Source organism: Tetrao urogallus (assembly GCF_951394365.1).
Source record: "Tetrao urogallus genome assembly, chromosome: 3".
Classification (NCBI taxonomy): Eukaryota; Metazoa; Chordata; class Aves; order Galliformes; family Phasianidae; genus Tetrao; species Tetrao urogallus.
Window position 1 is genome coordinate 84,494,526 of NC_136815.1, and position 14,633 is coordinate 84,509,158.

At 38.9% G+C, this 14,633-nt stretch overlaps 1 protein-coding gene across 1 annotated transcript in view; it reads left to right on the forward strand.

Moving 5' to 3' along the window:
- The window catches only part of NUP153 (nucleoporin 153), a gene marked incomplete at both ends in the record, with an annotated part of 45,597 nt that overhangs the window by 26,090 nt on the left and 4,874 nt on the right, over positions 1–14,633 (forward strand). Inside the window, 10 exons of the mRNA XM_079533951.1 lie at positions 651–797; positions 1,893–1,945; positions 4,951–5,074; positions 6,570–6,707; positions 7,835–7,927; positions 8,160–8,250; positions 8,557–8,676; positions 9,965–10,579; positions 12,237–12,431; positions 12,963–13,805. Of these exons, the coding sequence (XP_079390077.1) occupies positions 651–797; positions 1,893–1,945; positions 4,951–5,074; positions 6,570–6,707; positions 7,835–7,927; positions 8,160–8,250; positions 8,557–8,676; positions 9,965–10,579; positions 12,237–12,431; positions 12,963–13,805 (2,419 nt within the window). The remainder of the gene's footprint in view (positions 1–650; positions 798–1,892; positions 1,946–4,950; positions 5,075–6,569; positions 6,708–7,834; positions 7,928–8,159; positions 8,251–8,556; positions 8,677–9,964; positions 10,580–12,236; positions 12,432–12,962; positions 13,806–14,633) is intronic.

The window sequence follows — 14,633 nt, forward strand, 5'->3', positions numbered from 1 at the left end:
ACAGTTCAGTGAAGTCAGTTTTGCAGAACATTCAGAGCTTTCTGTTAAAAAAAAAATCAGTTCTGGTCTGTGAAAATACTTTGAATGGGGAAATTGAACTAGTACTTTAAGTGTACTTAGTACAAATCTAAAATGTTAGATGACGTTTTAGTGAATGAGATTATTTTAAGGTTATTTGGCAGCATTTTTTTTTAAGTGCTCTAGTGTTTGTTTGGCTTTGAAGGAGGAAAATGTAGGTAGTATGAAGCCCAGAAGGCTCTATCAGTTGCTTAGTGCTTTGAATGATAGATCAGTGGATTAAGCTAGTAAAAAATATCACAGTGTAGGCAGAGGAAAAGAGAGGACTATTATAGGAACATGAGTTATTTTGATTATGGTAGCGTGAATTGTTTTGTCTATGAAATTAACTGCCCAATTTGAAATGAGATTTAGTCAAACTTTGGCTACTTCTGTGTAGGTTTCTGGGCTTTATCACTGATTTTCTGATGATTTCCCTCTGTGAGTTGAATGCTTTTAGAATTTTTTAATGCTTATCATTGAGTTCCAAGACTAATGGAATGTTTATAGTTCTGTAATTGTTTTCATCCATAAATGCTGCAGTTAAATTTGGTGGGTGCCAGAATAAATTGATTACTGCTTCCCTTTCTAAGATGGAATCTCACCATCCGCCTGTTCAAAAACTGGTGACACCAAAGGCAATCTCTCTGTCAGGAAGTCGGACCCAGTATTTTAAACCATCTCTGACTCCATCTGCTGATTCTAGCAAAATTCACCAGAGAGTAGATACAAAGCACAAAGTAAGTAAATTCTGCAGTCCTTACCTGCCTGGAATGTTTGTAACCAATTACTTTAACGAGATGCTCTTTCTTTGCAAAGAATACAGATAGTATGCTTGAGATAGGCATGAAAGCAGTGGGAACTATTGAGAAAAGGTTCAGGTTTTCTGGATTTAACTACGTTTTTGGAATAATTAAGTGGCTTCTGGTGGTTTCACAATGTAATGATGTACTGTAGGGTCAGGCTGTTTTCAGTGAAAGAATATTAAAAGACAGAAGCAGTGTTTTCCTTTTATATCCTCCTGTACACAAAGTTGTCCTTGATGGAGCATGCTGATGTTGTGTGTAAGCTCTCCCAGGTGAGCTATGAGTTCCAACTGAGATTTCTGACAATGTGCTTGGTTGTAATTCTTGGTCCCTTTGGTGTAGATGGAGTCTCTGGTAAGTTTTCTGTAAAAACAAGAGTGGCATCTCTTTCTGAAAAACCACCACATTCCCAGTACTGGTCTGAATGGAAAAACAGCCAGGTGTTAAATCTGTGGGCCTTCTAGGCAAGAGATGAAAGTGGGCAGTCCTTACTGATTGGGTACTGCTTTGAAATCTCTTAATCTCTGTATTGTTCAACCAGCACAATCTTTCTTTAACAGAGCTCTAAAAAAGAGCATAGCAGCAACTCTTGTGTTTGTTTTTTTTGAAGGGAAGGGTGTGTTGTTTTGTTTTGATCGTTGATAAATGATATAAGTGAAGCCCTTTTAATGGGTTTGTAAATTAGCACTAGCTTTATTAAGAAAACTTGATTTGATTCCCCATCACACAATACGATTACCATTATGTTTCGTTCAATTACTTTCTTTAGAGAGTAGAGAGTTTGACAAATGTGATTAACTGTTCTGTCAGTTCATCCTCAATGCTAAGAGAAGCAACAGTACTTGTTTTAGCCCCCAAATTTAGCTGTACCTGGAATATTGAATTAGAGAACAAAATTAACTAGGTAGAGGTGTATTTAGTGGTATAAATTAAAAAAACTAGCAAAAAAAATACAAAAAACAACACAATTCATTGTTTGCACTTTGTGTATAGTATATATGTTCAGCTAAATCTTGAAATAATTTGCAGGAAGTGAAAGAGAAGAGTTTGCCTGAAGAACAGCGTGTGGAACCATCTGAAAGGTATGACAGATCTATTAATTTAAGGCTAACTTGAATGAAGAAAACTATCTCCTTTGTCACTGCATTCTGCCTGCATGTCTCTCTGGAAACGCAGTAACAGTTCTAGTAGTGGGAACAAAAATTTTGTCTTTTGAGAGCTGTAAAGTCTAAATCACATTTGAAGATCAGTATAAGTTTGAGAAAATTTTTGTTTTTAAGAAAGGAAGGAAAATGAACAAGAATGAAATCAGATTATCAGTGATGTGTAAGTAATGATTTTTTCCCCATGTCTATCTCCTTAGTAGGATATGAAGGTTGGAAACAAGGTATTGAATGTAGCAGAAATGCTAAGTCACACCTGAGGCAGGATTGAGCACCTGGTGGGAAGGCAGGAGCTCAGGTACATGCAGTGCTCCTGAGTGACCAGAAGGGGTGTGGAGCCAGGATCCAACCCTTTCCAGGCCTCATTTAAAGGTTGGCAGTGGAGGTGAGGGTATCTTGCTGGAGATCCCTGCCTTCCTGAGGCCTTCCAAGGGCAAGCAGGTTTTTTCCTTTTTTTCTGCATCCGTCGCTGCTGCATTTGGGCTCATCCTCACCTGCTGCAGCCCAGGACTTTGCTACCCTGCTGTGTTTTCCATGGAGTTACAGCATTACAGTTATGATGCTGTATCCACAGAAAGGGTATTTGCTATGGAGGCCTTTTTTCTTTAGGAAGTAAAGATAGTTTAGTTTTCAATTCAACTAAATCACTAGTGTTAGAAATTTCAGTTTGGCAGATATTTTGTAGTTTATCAGTTTACTTATTGGCAATTAAACCATTTATCCATCTCGATATTATCTGGAGTAAGAGCCATTAGTTTTAGTGATTTGTTTAGTCTAATTGCTTGAAGCTTGAAAGCTGGGTCCTAAAGGAATGATTCTTTGTGAAGGATTCTTTATAAGACAGAGTGGTGTACAGCTCAGGAGTATGTTTGTAGTTATCCTTTGGTTTGTTTGGGTGTTTTTGTTTGTTTGTTTTGAAATTCCTATCTTGGAGAAGTCATTTCTCTGCTCTGAATTAGCATGAAAACTAAGAGCTTCACAGAACCCTTTGAGGTCCAATGTTAGCTTGGTTCTAAAACAACATTCCCAGGGAGCTAACAGTTGTGATTGCCTTGAGGAGATTGTTCTGTGCCACACGGCTTACTTGGTTTAGGTAGGTAGAATGAGTTCTGCTCCTCATAGCTCATAGTGTTTTCAATGAAGCTGGAGTGGAGGCGCTTTGCACTCTAATGTTATCTTTTGGGGTGTGGATTTTTCTCTTCAAACAACACTAACAGGACTCTGTTCAAATGCCAACCCATTCCTGTGTGGCCTGGGGCATTCTTTGGCTCATACAAAAAAAAAAACAAACCAACCAACAACACCTCAACGCTTTGATTTGGTGTCTAAAAGTTTGATTTCACAACAGCTGCCTTTTCGGGAGTGTGAGATTGGCTGTAAGGTTTTGGTATGAATGCAGAGAGGTGCTGGACTTGACTTGTGGTTTTTTTCCCCCAAACAGTTCTAAATTGTTGTTTGCAGAAATCCGTTCTCCTCCTCCATGTAAAAAGGAGATTCAGAAAACATTCTGCATTTTATTTCATTCTCAGTGCTCATTGCAATGTTGCCATGTCTTTCTTTTTGTTCATACAGTAGGTAGATGTTATTTTCTTTCCTTTTTTTTTTCCTTTCTCCCTTTTTTGAAGCCAGTCTTTGTGTGTCGTGCTGTAGATCAGGAACACAACACTGATACTCTGGCAAGAGTGGAATACTGGTTAAGCTATTTTCAACCTACCAAAGGCTATTTGTTCTTTAAACTTGGCTGGTTGTAGGATGGATTTACTCGAAGACTGACAAATGTCTTTGCCCCTTGAAGCTGATATGTGTTAGGAGAAAGAATTAATAGACTCTTCTGTGCAGGCTATAGTTGTCTGAATAAAGATCTGTTTTGACATAAGGCTTTTTTCAGAATTCTGATTGACTGGCAGTTTGGTTTACAGAAAAGCCTGAGCGTATGGCCTTAGGGATCTGGCTTCCTCTCAGCAGTTACAGTGCTAATCAGACTGCTTTCAAGTGTCTGACAAGTTTACACCAGTTCTTTTCTTCAATCTTCCAGAAACTGGACTTGGTGTCTTCCAATGTGATCTAATATAATTCATTCTTTAATGACTGATTGGATAAGCTTTGATATAGTGATTTTTTTTTTTTTTTTCAGGGATATTTCATTTTGTTGCCATATTACTTCTGATGTTATTCTTTATTTCACTTCCGGCTTGTGATGTGGTTTTTTCTTTTTCTTCTCTTAGCACTTGCATTAGGAAATCTTTCTGGTTTTGATCAAGGCTTTCATAACAAACAGAGAAATGCCTTTGTATGCATTACAAAAGGGATCTGTGTTGGTGTCTGAAAAGAATTCTGGAATGTTGGCACACCCAAACACCTCTGCTGTTCCTTCTGATGGCCACATAAAAGCCTGAGCTGCTTCTGAAACTTCTGCCATATTATCTCACCATCTTGAGGGCTCTCTCTTCCATCAGAGCTGTTGGCAGTGTTTTTCCCATGTGTGCATACATACACTCTGTGTATTTTCGTGAGTTGTTCTTTATATCCTTGCAGAATTAATGTTCGTCACAGAATTGGAGAACCAGTCCATGCCCAGGCTATCTAAAAGAAGCATTAGAAATTATCAGTATGAATCAGCTCTTCTATTTCAGGTCTTCTGGCTTAGTCATCATTCCCATATGGATGTTGCAACTTTGTATGTCATTTTCCTTGCTTTTTTTAAAACCATTTTATTTTAAACTTGATGTTCTAAATAGCAAAAATTGTATTACCAGCATTTGGGAACTTATGAAGCAGCTTTACCTTTTTCCTGATTCTGATTAACAAGTTTCAGTTCTAGGACTGATGATGGCTATAATAGCTTGAAAATAAATTGATAACTTTTTCTTCTCTCTTTTTTCTTTTTTTTAACCCCCAACCCATGTGTTGTTATTCTGTGCTAGCAATTTGACCTACCCCAAATTCAGTACTCCTGCATCCAATGGTCTGACTTCAGGAGGAAGTGGTGGCGGCAAGATGAGAAGGGAGAGAGGGGTACACTACGTATCAAAGTCTGGACAAGAACAGGTAAGTGACTTTTCCTTTGATTGCTGTCTTTGAGATGACTGAAGTCTGTCAGTTTTATTACCTCACAGCGAATTATAAGAATGCAGCCTTAGGTTTGTGGGTTTTTTTTTCTTGTGGCTTCAGAGCAAGCTCCTGTTTACTTACTCTGTTTGAGCCTTGCTATGTAGCTCTGAAATCTGTAGTTCTGCTGTACTGGAGATTCCTCGCGCTAGAAAGTTTCCCACCAGCAGTTAAATGAATGAGTCCTAAGAACAGGAATGTTTTAGTGGAGATTTGTATCATTTCTGCACTGCGGTGATCCTTGAAACAAGTGCCAAGTACGTAAACAAAGCATGCTGAATTTACTGTTTCCTATTTACATCTCGTAGACACGTGGGCCAGGAGTTCATAAGAGAATTAGAAAATGATGTTCTGCACGTCTGCTAATGATAACTTAGCATTTCTGATACTTACTCAACTTGTTGTGAGGGGGGTTTTTCTTGTTCTAAAACTGTAGTCACAAATACTCAAAAGATGATTTTCTGATTGGATGTTATCTGAGCTGCCTGTAACTGTATCTGTAGTGTAAGTCTTTAAGTTGGTCTTTCAGCTGATGCAATATAAAGAAATCATTAACAATGGAGTATGTATGTGTAATTCAAATAAAATAGTGATAGAGATAAAACTAGCTAAGTTCTGTAAGCTTTCCTAATCAAAATAGTGAAACATTGTAAGTCATAGGATACACTGAATGTCTGTGGTACCAATTTATCTCTCTGCTTAGTCGTTCATTTCTGTTGAGATCTTGGTGCTTCTGTGCAGATTGTGATTAGGTTGGTAGTTCTCATTTAAACCCAAACTCATCCAGTCTTGGTTATCAAATAGCTTAAAAGGCAAGAACAAACCCAGTTCTTTTTGAGATGTACTGATTTCTGATTTGCATCCTCATACATGGCAGGATTTATCAGAGTACAGTCTTCTGTAGCTTTCTTTGCAGGCATTTTCTGTTTTGTTTGTGTACTGAACCCACATACCTTAAATGTTACATTTTTCTAAATTCACTGTTGTAGTGGCTTCAGAAACTTGAGCAGCTGCCCTGTCCAGTTCTGCAAGAACACTTTCTCATTTGTCTTAAGACTTTAATATTAAAGGAAGAAATGTGAGGATATTTAGAAATGGTGATGTTTCTTTAGAGCATTAATGACTAAAGCATAGAAAACAGCAACAAAAAAGTCTGATCTGTACCTCTCTGTTCTGCACAGGTAACAATTTTGAGGTAACTCCAGTATTCTTACTGGGCTAGTGGTGAATGTGATGTAATGTGAAAGCAGGCCTGCCATGAATTAAAACTGCACAGACTGAGATGGGGAGATTAGGAAACCCTTTTGAAAACTTGCTTTCTCTTAATCTGTGTCTGTGTTACTTTTATTGTTTAATTTTATTAAGAGGTGAGAGTGGAGCAGGATGAGAAAGTAGCATGTTTTGTAAAGGGAAAAATTTTAATTTACAACTCTAGGAAGTAGAGGAACCGGTACTCCCGAAAATATCCCTGCCCATCAGTACTGCATCACTGGCTCCTTTCAACTTCAGTTTTCTGACTAGCAGTACTGTCTCGTCGTCACCAAGCACTGTTTCCACATCAGTGATGAACAAGGTAAATCTTTGTTGTATGCTGTGAATGCTTTTCAGTATGAGTATATATCTGCTTTGTTGCAAGTTAACTTCTGTGGTACTCGTGGAACTAACCAGCATTAGTTCATACTGAGTTGAATAATTCAGAGTTGTATTGCAATTTGGAGAGAAAAATGCAGTTTTTTGATTGTCAGTCTTGAACTTGCAAACATCTGGTTAAGGTAACTGTATAACTGTGGAATTTTAGGGGGGTGGGATTTTATGCCAAGTTGTTCATCCTGGTTTTGGCAGGGATAGAGTTAATTTTCTTTATAGTTATAGCTGTGCAAAGTTGCCTGTCTGCAATGAACGCAGTGTTGATAGCAGACCAGTGTTCAGCTGTTGTTGTGTAATGCTTATACAGCATCAAGGCCATTTCTGCTTCTCACACAGCCCTGGCAGCAAGCAGGCCAAGGTGCACAAGGGCTGGGAGAGGGCTCAGCCAGGACAGTGTCCTGTGTGACCGCAGGGATGAGCCATACCAATAGCAATGTGCTCAGCAGCAACACGGGGGAACAAAAGAGGGGATGTGCAGAGGCACAGCATTTGGTTTTCCAAGTGGCCATTGTGCTACTGAACTTTTACCTGTCTGATTCTTTTCCCTGCCCATGTGAAGGGAGTGACTAGCTGCCTACGATGGTTACACCATGGCATGAGGTTATTGAATGAGAGCTAGATTAAGTGGTCGTTCAAGCCTTGCATAGAACGAGCTTAGGGTGCAATAATTTAGATTAGTATAGAAAAATAAACGTTAATCAGTTCCAGAATACTTGAGATAATTTTGCATTTTTTGAAGCAGATATCTGCTTTAACCTGTCAAGGAAGTTCTTTAGTAGAGCTGAGTTTAGACATCTTCAATTTCCTGCTTTTCCGTATGTTTAGACCTAAGTAGCATCTCATCTTTTTCTCTTGGTTTGTGTGATGTAGTTTTAAAGATGATGTCTTGTGTACTCGTTAGCAGACTTCATTTTATTTTATTGTTGCTTTCATCTGTGGATTAGAAATAACTAAAACATCAGATTTCTGAACTTCTGCAAAACTTCTGTTGGATTCTGAATTCAGGTAGTTGCTGCTCTTAGGTATAAACTTCTGATTCTTTTGAAAATGCAGGTACAACCAACAAGTAATGTTGGCAGTCCTGTGTTCAGATTTTCATCTCCTATTGTGAAATCTACTGAGGCAGAAGTGCTACCTCCGTTGTCTGTAAGTAAAAGAAAAAAACTCAACTTTTTATCAGACCTTTAGTAGAATATTGCAGACCATTAAAACAGGGCTGTGCTAATGGGAAAAACGATTATGTAGGTTTCTGGCTTATAAGCAGTCATCCAGTATGTATACCGAAAATTTGGAGATTTGGTGTCAGACTTGCATTTGTGTGTGAATTTCATTAAATTTCTTTAGTTTCAGACTCTGAAAAACCTCTCTTTTTTTGTAGCAGATGGGGTTTACATTCAGTGTTCCTGTAGTAAAATCGGCAGAGCGCTCTGGATGCAGCGATACAGCAGCGACGCCCTTCCTTACCCGCGGTAACTGCAACTTTAGCACTTCACTTCTGAAGTGCAGGTCTTCTTTTTTGTGTTATTAAATACTGAATCTATTCTTTCTGAGCATGCTAGCGATTTCAGACAGTGTTGGGCTTCTGCAGTATTTTTTTTTTTTCAGTGACAGATCTGCTTTTACAAGGTGTAACTAAAAACTGTAAAGCAGGTTGAATTTTGAAGATTCTTAGATTCGGGAAAGTTGGAAGTTCTTGTTACTGGCAAAAGTGGGTGTATTCTGTTCTAATTGGATTGCATCATGAAAGATGTTTTTGTTTTCTCTTGTTTCTGAAGATACCAGCGCTGTAAACAGCATCAGCAATAAAAAGGAAGAAAAAGAAGAGTATGATGGTCCCTTCAAACCTGCAAAGGTCTTAAAGGAAGGGAGTGTGTTAGACATTCTAAGAAACCCTGGTGAGATAATGAACTTCTTCTTAAAAGATACAGCAGAAAAAATGCTTACATGGATTTAAAAAAGAAAAAAAAAGCTTATGTCATGGTTAATGCAGTATCAGCTCTAAATACAAATGTAGGAAAGCATTAAGTGCTATGTCCATTAGGATGAATCTGCCCCTTCTGAGTGGTTTTTATTGCTGAAAGTAAAACTGCACCTTCAAAACCAGATGGATTACATCTCTGCTGTGCTAGGATGTAAATGAGTTATGAAAACAATCAAATAATCAGCGCTTGATTTTAAATAAGTAAACTTTATGGAATTGAAAAGGAAATGTTTGTAAACCTCAGCGTTCCTGTCCCACTTTCAACAGTCCTGAAAATATAAATATATATGTAAAAAAAGAAAGAATAAGGGATTCCATTCCTGAATATGTTGCAAAAGCTGCAAATCTTTGGGCCTTAAATTGTAATTTTTTTTGTACTGGAAGGAGCTAAGTGGGAGAAAATTCCTTTGTTTAAGGAAAGACCTCTGAATGAAGCGACAGTCACTTTCTTCTTCAATTTAAGAGAAGCAGGATCTACATCCACACTGTTCAAAGGCTTCATTGCTGGCTAAAAAATAAGCCAACGACACAGTATTTATTTTAGCTTTACAGGCAACTTGAGCTGCTACTGAAGGTGCATTTCCTTTACTGTATCTTTGTTAGTAGCTTCTGTTTTCTGTTAGAATTGGCACCTTAAAGGAACAAGTTGGCCTGTGTCCAGCGCACTTTAAAGGAAGATTATAAAATTGAGACAATTGTTCTACTGTCTTCTTGTTAATTTATATTCAGCACCTGTAGGGAAATAATCGTGCAGATCAGTGTTCACAGGGCAAACTGCTGCACGGTTACTGAAGTGAATTTGAATAGTTACTACAGAAGGAATGGCTTCAGAAATTTGATTTGCTTGGGCGTGGTGTCTGAATGAAACTGAATTATTTCCAGTGCGTGATGGACAGTCAGATTTCAGTCAGCCACTGTTTGCTCACACGTGTCAACTAGTGAAAAAATTGATTTCAAACTTTACTGAAATTGAAGAGTTAAATGAAGCTTTCTGTTGTGTCTCAGTGCAGCATATGAAACTCAATCCCTTTAGATCAGATTTCCAGGGACTTCCTTTTGCACTCAGTCTGAATGTATATTTGTAACTGTTGACATTTGAGTTGAAATTAATTTATAGGCCCTGTAGTGTCCTTAGTAACTCTGCTAACTGTAGTGAGGTACAGCTTTAACAGGAAGATATGTATATTTTTTTCCTCCTCCAGGATTTACATCTGTAAAAACACAATCCTCTGCATCTGCACAGCCTATCACAAGCACAGCGGTCTATACAAGGCCTGCAATAAGTAGTTTTTCTGCAGGTAAAGAGACCTCGAAACAAGCATCGTCGTATTGGCAGACTGATCCGTGTGACCCGTGTTTGCAGAACAAAGCCACAGACAGCAAGTGTGTCACTTGCCAAGCTGCTAAAGTGTCAACAGCTGAGAGTACGAAACAGACGATGAGCTCAAGTCCGAGTGGCTCCACAAAGGCAGCAGCCTCTCCAGTGGGGATGCTGGGCTTTGGAGACAAATTCAAGGCAGCGCCTGGAACGTGGGATTGTGATACTTGTCTGGTCCAGAACAAACCTGAAGCTACCAAATGTGTAGCATGTGAGACACCAAAGCCTGGCATGGGAGTAATGCCTACTCTGGCATTGCCAGTGACCACAGAGAGCTCGGTGACTGTGACGTCCTCCTCCAGCAGCACTGACACCACAGTCACTCTGGGCTTTGGAGACAAGTTTAAGAAGCCAAAAGGCTCTTGGGACTGTGCAACATGCTTTGTATCAAATAAGGCAGAAGATAGCAAATGTGTAGCCTGTCAGTCCGAGAAACCAGGTATGGCCTTTTTTTTTTTTTTTTTTTTAACCTCCTGTTAAGAAAACCTGTTGTTTCCATCTTAGTCTGTGGTTTTTGTTATGGAATTAAAAAAAAAAAAACAACAGAAAAACATAGAAAATATTTTGAACAACACAACAGCCAGATGTGATTGGTGGATGAGTGCCTGTCTGCAAGAATGATTACAGGCACTTTCAAGGTGTCAGCCCAGGTTCCAGCCTATCCCATTAATTGAACTGATTGTGCAGTGTGTAAGTACAGAGCTGAGTCAAAGCAAATACTCCCTGCATTGCTGTTGGTGAGGAAAGATGTCTGAACTGGGTGGCTTAATTTAAGAACTATTCACTGATTTTTCACTAGAAAAAAATGTGAACTCTGTAGAAGGAGTTTAAAAAAAAAACAAAACTTTTTCAAAAAAGTAAAAATCATATTTACAAACCACAGTCAAAAATATCTCCACTCACCTCTTGTATTACATGAGGGGAGATAGGAAGCTGGATTTCAAGACTGTGTAGTCCTAACTAGTCTTCTTTAGCTAAAACAAAACCTGATGTCCAGGTATCTCAGTGAAGGGCAGTGGTAGGCTTCAAGAACACAGGTAACCCACTGGGTTCTTCAGTCCGGTTCTGGATTGTCACCCTCTATTTGACATTGTAAATGTCTTGACTCTACACATCATTTAATATACTAATATGTCAAAAAACACATTTTCAAATATATTCCTGAAGAAAAAAAATAAGGACCAACTAGATTTTGGTTTTGTAATCATCCTGTACAATAAGAGTGAAATTTCATCAGGTAAGATAATGCATTTCGGGGGGAGCTGATTCTATTGGAGAGCCTCTGAGAACCTTTATCTGAAACTGCAGCCGTTGCAAGGAGGGAACTGCATGGATATGTTACATCAGTGAAGGGGAAGAGTGTTGAAAATAAGATGAGGATAAAGTCTGCTGGGTATACCATGAAAGAGAAACCCTGCCTTTATTGTTTCAAATACAAGGGATTTTTTTGTTTTTTTGTTTTTTTGCCTCCCTTTTAAAAGCTGCCCTCAGTGATTTAAAACAGTTGGAGTGAAGATGTCAGTGTGATGCTTTTGTGCCTTCTGGGTGGCTGCTTCAGTCCTCATGCTTGTGGAGCTACAAGTTTTCTGCCGCAGCATCAACTATTCCTTTGCAGGGAGAAAAGTCAGAAGGAAAGCAATGTCTTTCAGGCCTCTTTCATGGAGGTTTCTGCTGCTCTTGATGACAGTGCAGTTTGTGTGCTGAACAGAGCTGCGTGTCTGGAAGCTTTGGGTTCCTTTCTGTTTGTTTCATGATGGTATAGTTTCCAACATGTCTGACTTTGGAATTTGGAGATAAATAAATCTGATAAATTCTTAGCTTCACATCACTTTACACTCATCACCGATTTGTGTGTGCTAACATTGATTATGGGTTACTTGTGTCAGCAGAAATTATTTTTGTAAGTTTAGTTGATAAGAATATCCATGAATTACATCTGAAATGGGCTGTGTTGTTGAATTGTATGAATAGCTGTTGTTTGATGTTTCACTGTTGCACCTGTCTGATTTGTAAACCCGAGAGCATTTGAGAGGTTCTTAAACTTCATGTTCACTTTATAACTCAAGCAGAGTGTTTAATTACTGCTTATCTCCTAGGGAGTTCAGTGCCTGTGACCAGCAGCAGTGCGTCTGCATTTGCTGCTCCTTCTGGAGAACTTCTGGATTTAGACAAATTCAAGAAGCCTGAAGGAAGCTGGGATTGTGAGGTCTGCTTGGTCCAAAACAAACCGGAGGCCACAAAGTGTGTAGCCTGTGAAAGTGCAAAGCCAGGCACCAAAGCAGAGTTCAAAGGTAATACTGAGTGGTTAAAATGAGGATGTGCATTCTGCAGTTTGTTTTGCTTTGACTTTTTTTAAAGCTCAGTTAGTTTTTTTCCTTAGAGCTAGGGCAGGTCTGTTCATTTTTTCTTGTAGTATTGTCTAGATAAGGTCACGTGTATGTTTCCACACATTTTCCCAAGAATAAATGTATGCTTTTTAGAGAAAAGCCTTTTTTAACAACATGCTTGTTCTTACATGATGTTCATTTGCAGTTTAGACAAAAAGTGTAATAATAATGTAATGTGTATTACATCTAATACCAGTGCACATCTCAAAGCCAAGCAGCAGACAGAAAAATGCCATTGTGAAAAGGTTTATTTAGAGAGAAGCGTGAGGGAATTTTGTTTTCCATTTTGATTTTGGGTTGTTTTTTGTGTTTTGTTTTATTTTTACAGTTTTGATTGGGAAGTTTGGAACTAGAAACTCACTAAGTAGCTGAAGCCTTCATGTGCCACAGATGTACCATAGAGTACAAAGTAAACGTTATTTCTTACTTCTGCAGGTTTTGATGCTTCTGCTGTGTCCACAAATGCTGCAATGCCATCATTTACATTTGGTGTTCAGTCATCATCCTCTGATTCTCAAACATCGAGTACCGCAGGAAGTTTTAAATTTGGAGAACAAGGGAGCTTCAAGTTTGGCATTGCATCTGAATCTGCATCTTCTAACGCTGCGCCTGGGGGATTCAAGTTTCCTAGCAGTTCAGGGAACTTCAAATTTGGAGTTTCATCCTCGGACTCTAAATCAGAAGAGAATAAAAAGGAAGATAAAAGTAACAATTTTACCTTTGGCCTTCCGTCTACAAGTAGTCCGGCTCCTTTAACGTTTCAGTTTGGGACAGCAAGCCTGGGACAGCAGGAAAAGAAAGAGCAACAACCAGTATTGGGAGGTTTCAGTTTTGGTTCAAGTTCTACTTCTTCCATAACTACCAATGAGAATAAAACCGCAGTCGCTGGCTTCACTTTTGGAACTGTGGCAGAAAATGAAGTTGCGTCAGCTTCTTTTGCATTTAAGAAACCAGATGAGAGAAAGGACGAAACTCCTTCAACAAAGGGAGGCTTCTCTTTTGGTAACGTGGAGTCGGCACCTGCCTCGCAGTTTGTTTTGGGAAGGACAGAAGAGAAACAGGATTCTGTCAGTTCTGCTGCTCCGTTAGTGTTTGGGAAGAAAGCTGACAGTGAAGAGTCAAAGGCACAACCTGTCTTTTCCGTCGGGCAGTCTGAGCATACCAAAGAAGAAAGCACAGCAAAACCTATGTTCAACTTCAGCTTTGTTAAACCATCAGAGAAGGAAACTGAGCAGGCAAAGCCAGCTTTTTCATTTGGGGCCCAAGCCAGTACTTCAGGTAAGCAGAATATCTTTTGTCTTCAACTGTCTACGTCCCTCAAATAGTACCTCTGAAGTCATAAGTTACAGAGTCTGTAGGAGCTGATAAGGTTCACGTACTGGAGCTTTAGAAAAAGCTTAACTACTGTACGTAGTGTAATTTCTGTTCCAGTTGTTGATGTATAGACAATTAGTAGCAATTCCTATTTCAATTTCAGTGAGTTTTAAGACTAGGTTTGGACAAGAAGAAAAGAAATCGTTGCACCTTAATGAATTTGTGTTGCATCCCACACGAACACAGATGATTTGTATGGTTTCTGTGCTAGCACCATCATTGGTGGTAAAGTTTTTAGCGTGATGACAGAGGCTTCATGCTATGGTTTTCATAGTGAAGGGAGATCTGTGAAAGTTGTCTCATTCGTGTGTACTTGCAGCTGTGCTGCCGGGTGTACTGCTGCAGTTCTACTGCCACAAAGGTGTGGAAGTAATTAAATAGATACTGCACATTCTGTGTGTCTTTTATCTTCTGAAAGGCTGGACTGAAAGATTTTAGTGACAATTACTGTGTGGAAAAATTCTGATTGTAATTCCTTTTTGTATGACTTACCATGGTGTAGAGAACAGAGTTCGTTACTAACTTTGGCTAACTTTGGAAGTAATAAGGGAAAGAACAGGGGGAATAAAAGCAATGCATAGGGTTGTGGTATTTTTAATCTTTGTAGTCTTACGATTGAGCTGCTACTGAGCAGATTGGGGATTGGGGGATTTGGTGGAGGGGAGGTTGTATTGTTTTGGCTTTTTTTCTCTTCCAGTTGAAGTTCTGGAGTTTGATTTAGTCATGGGAATT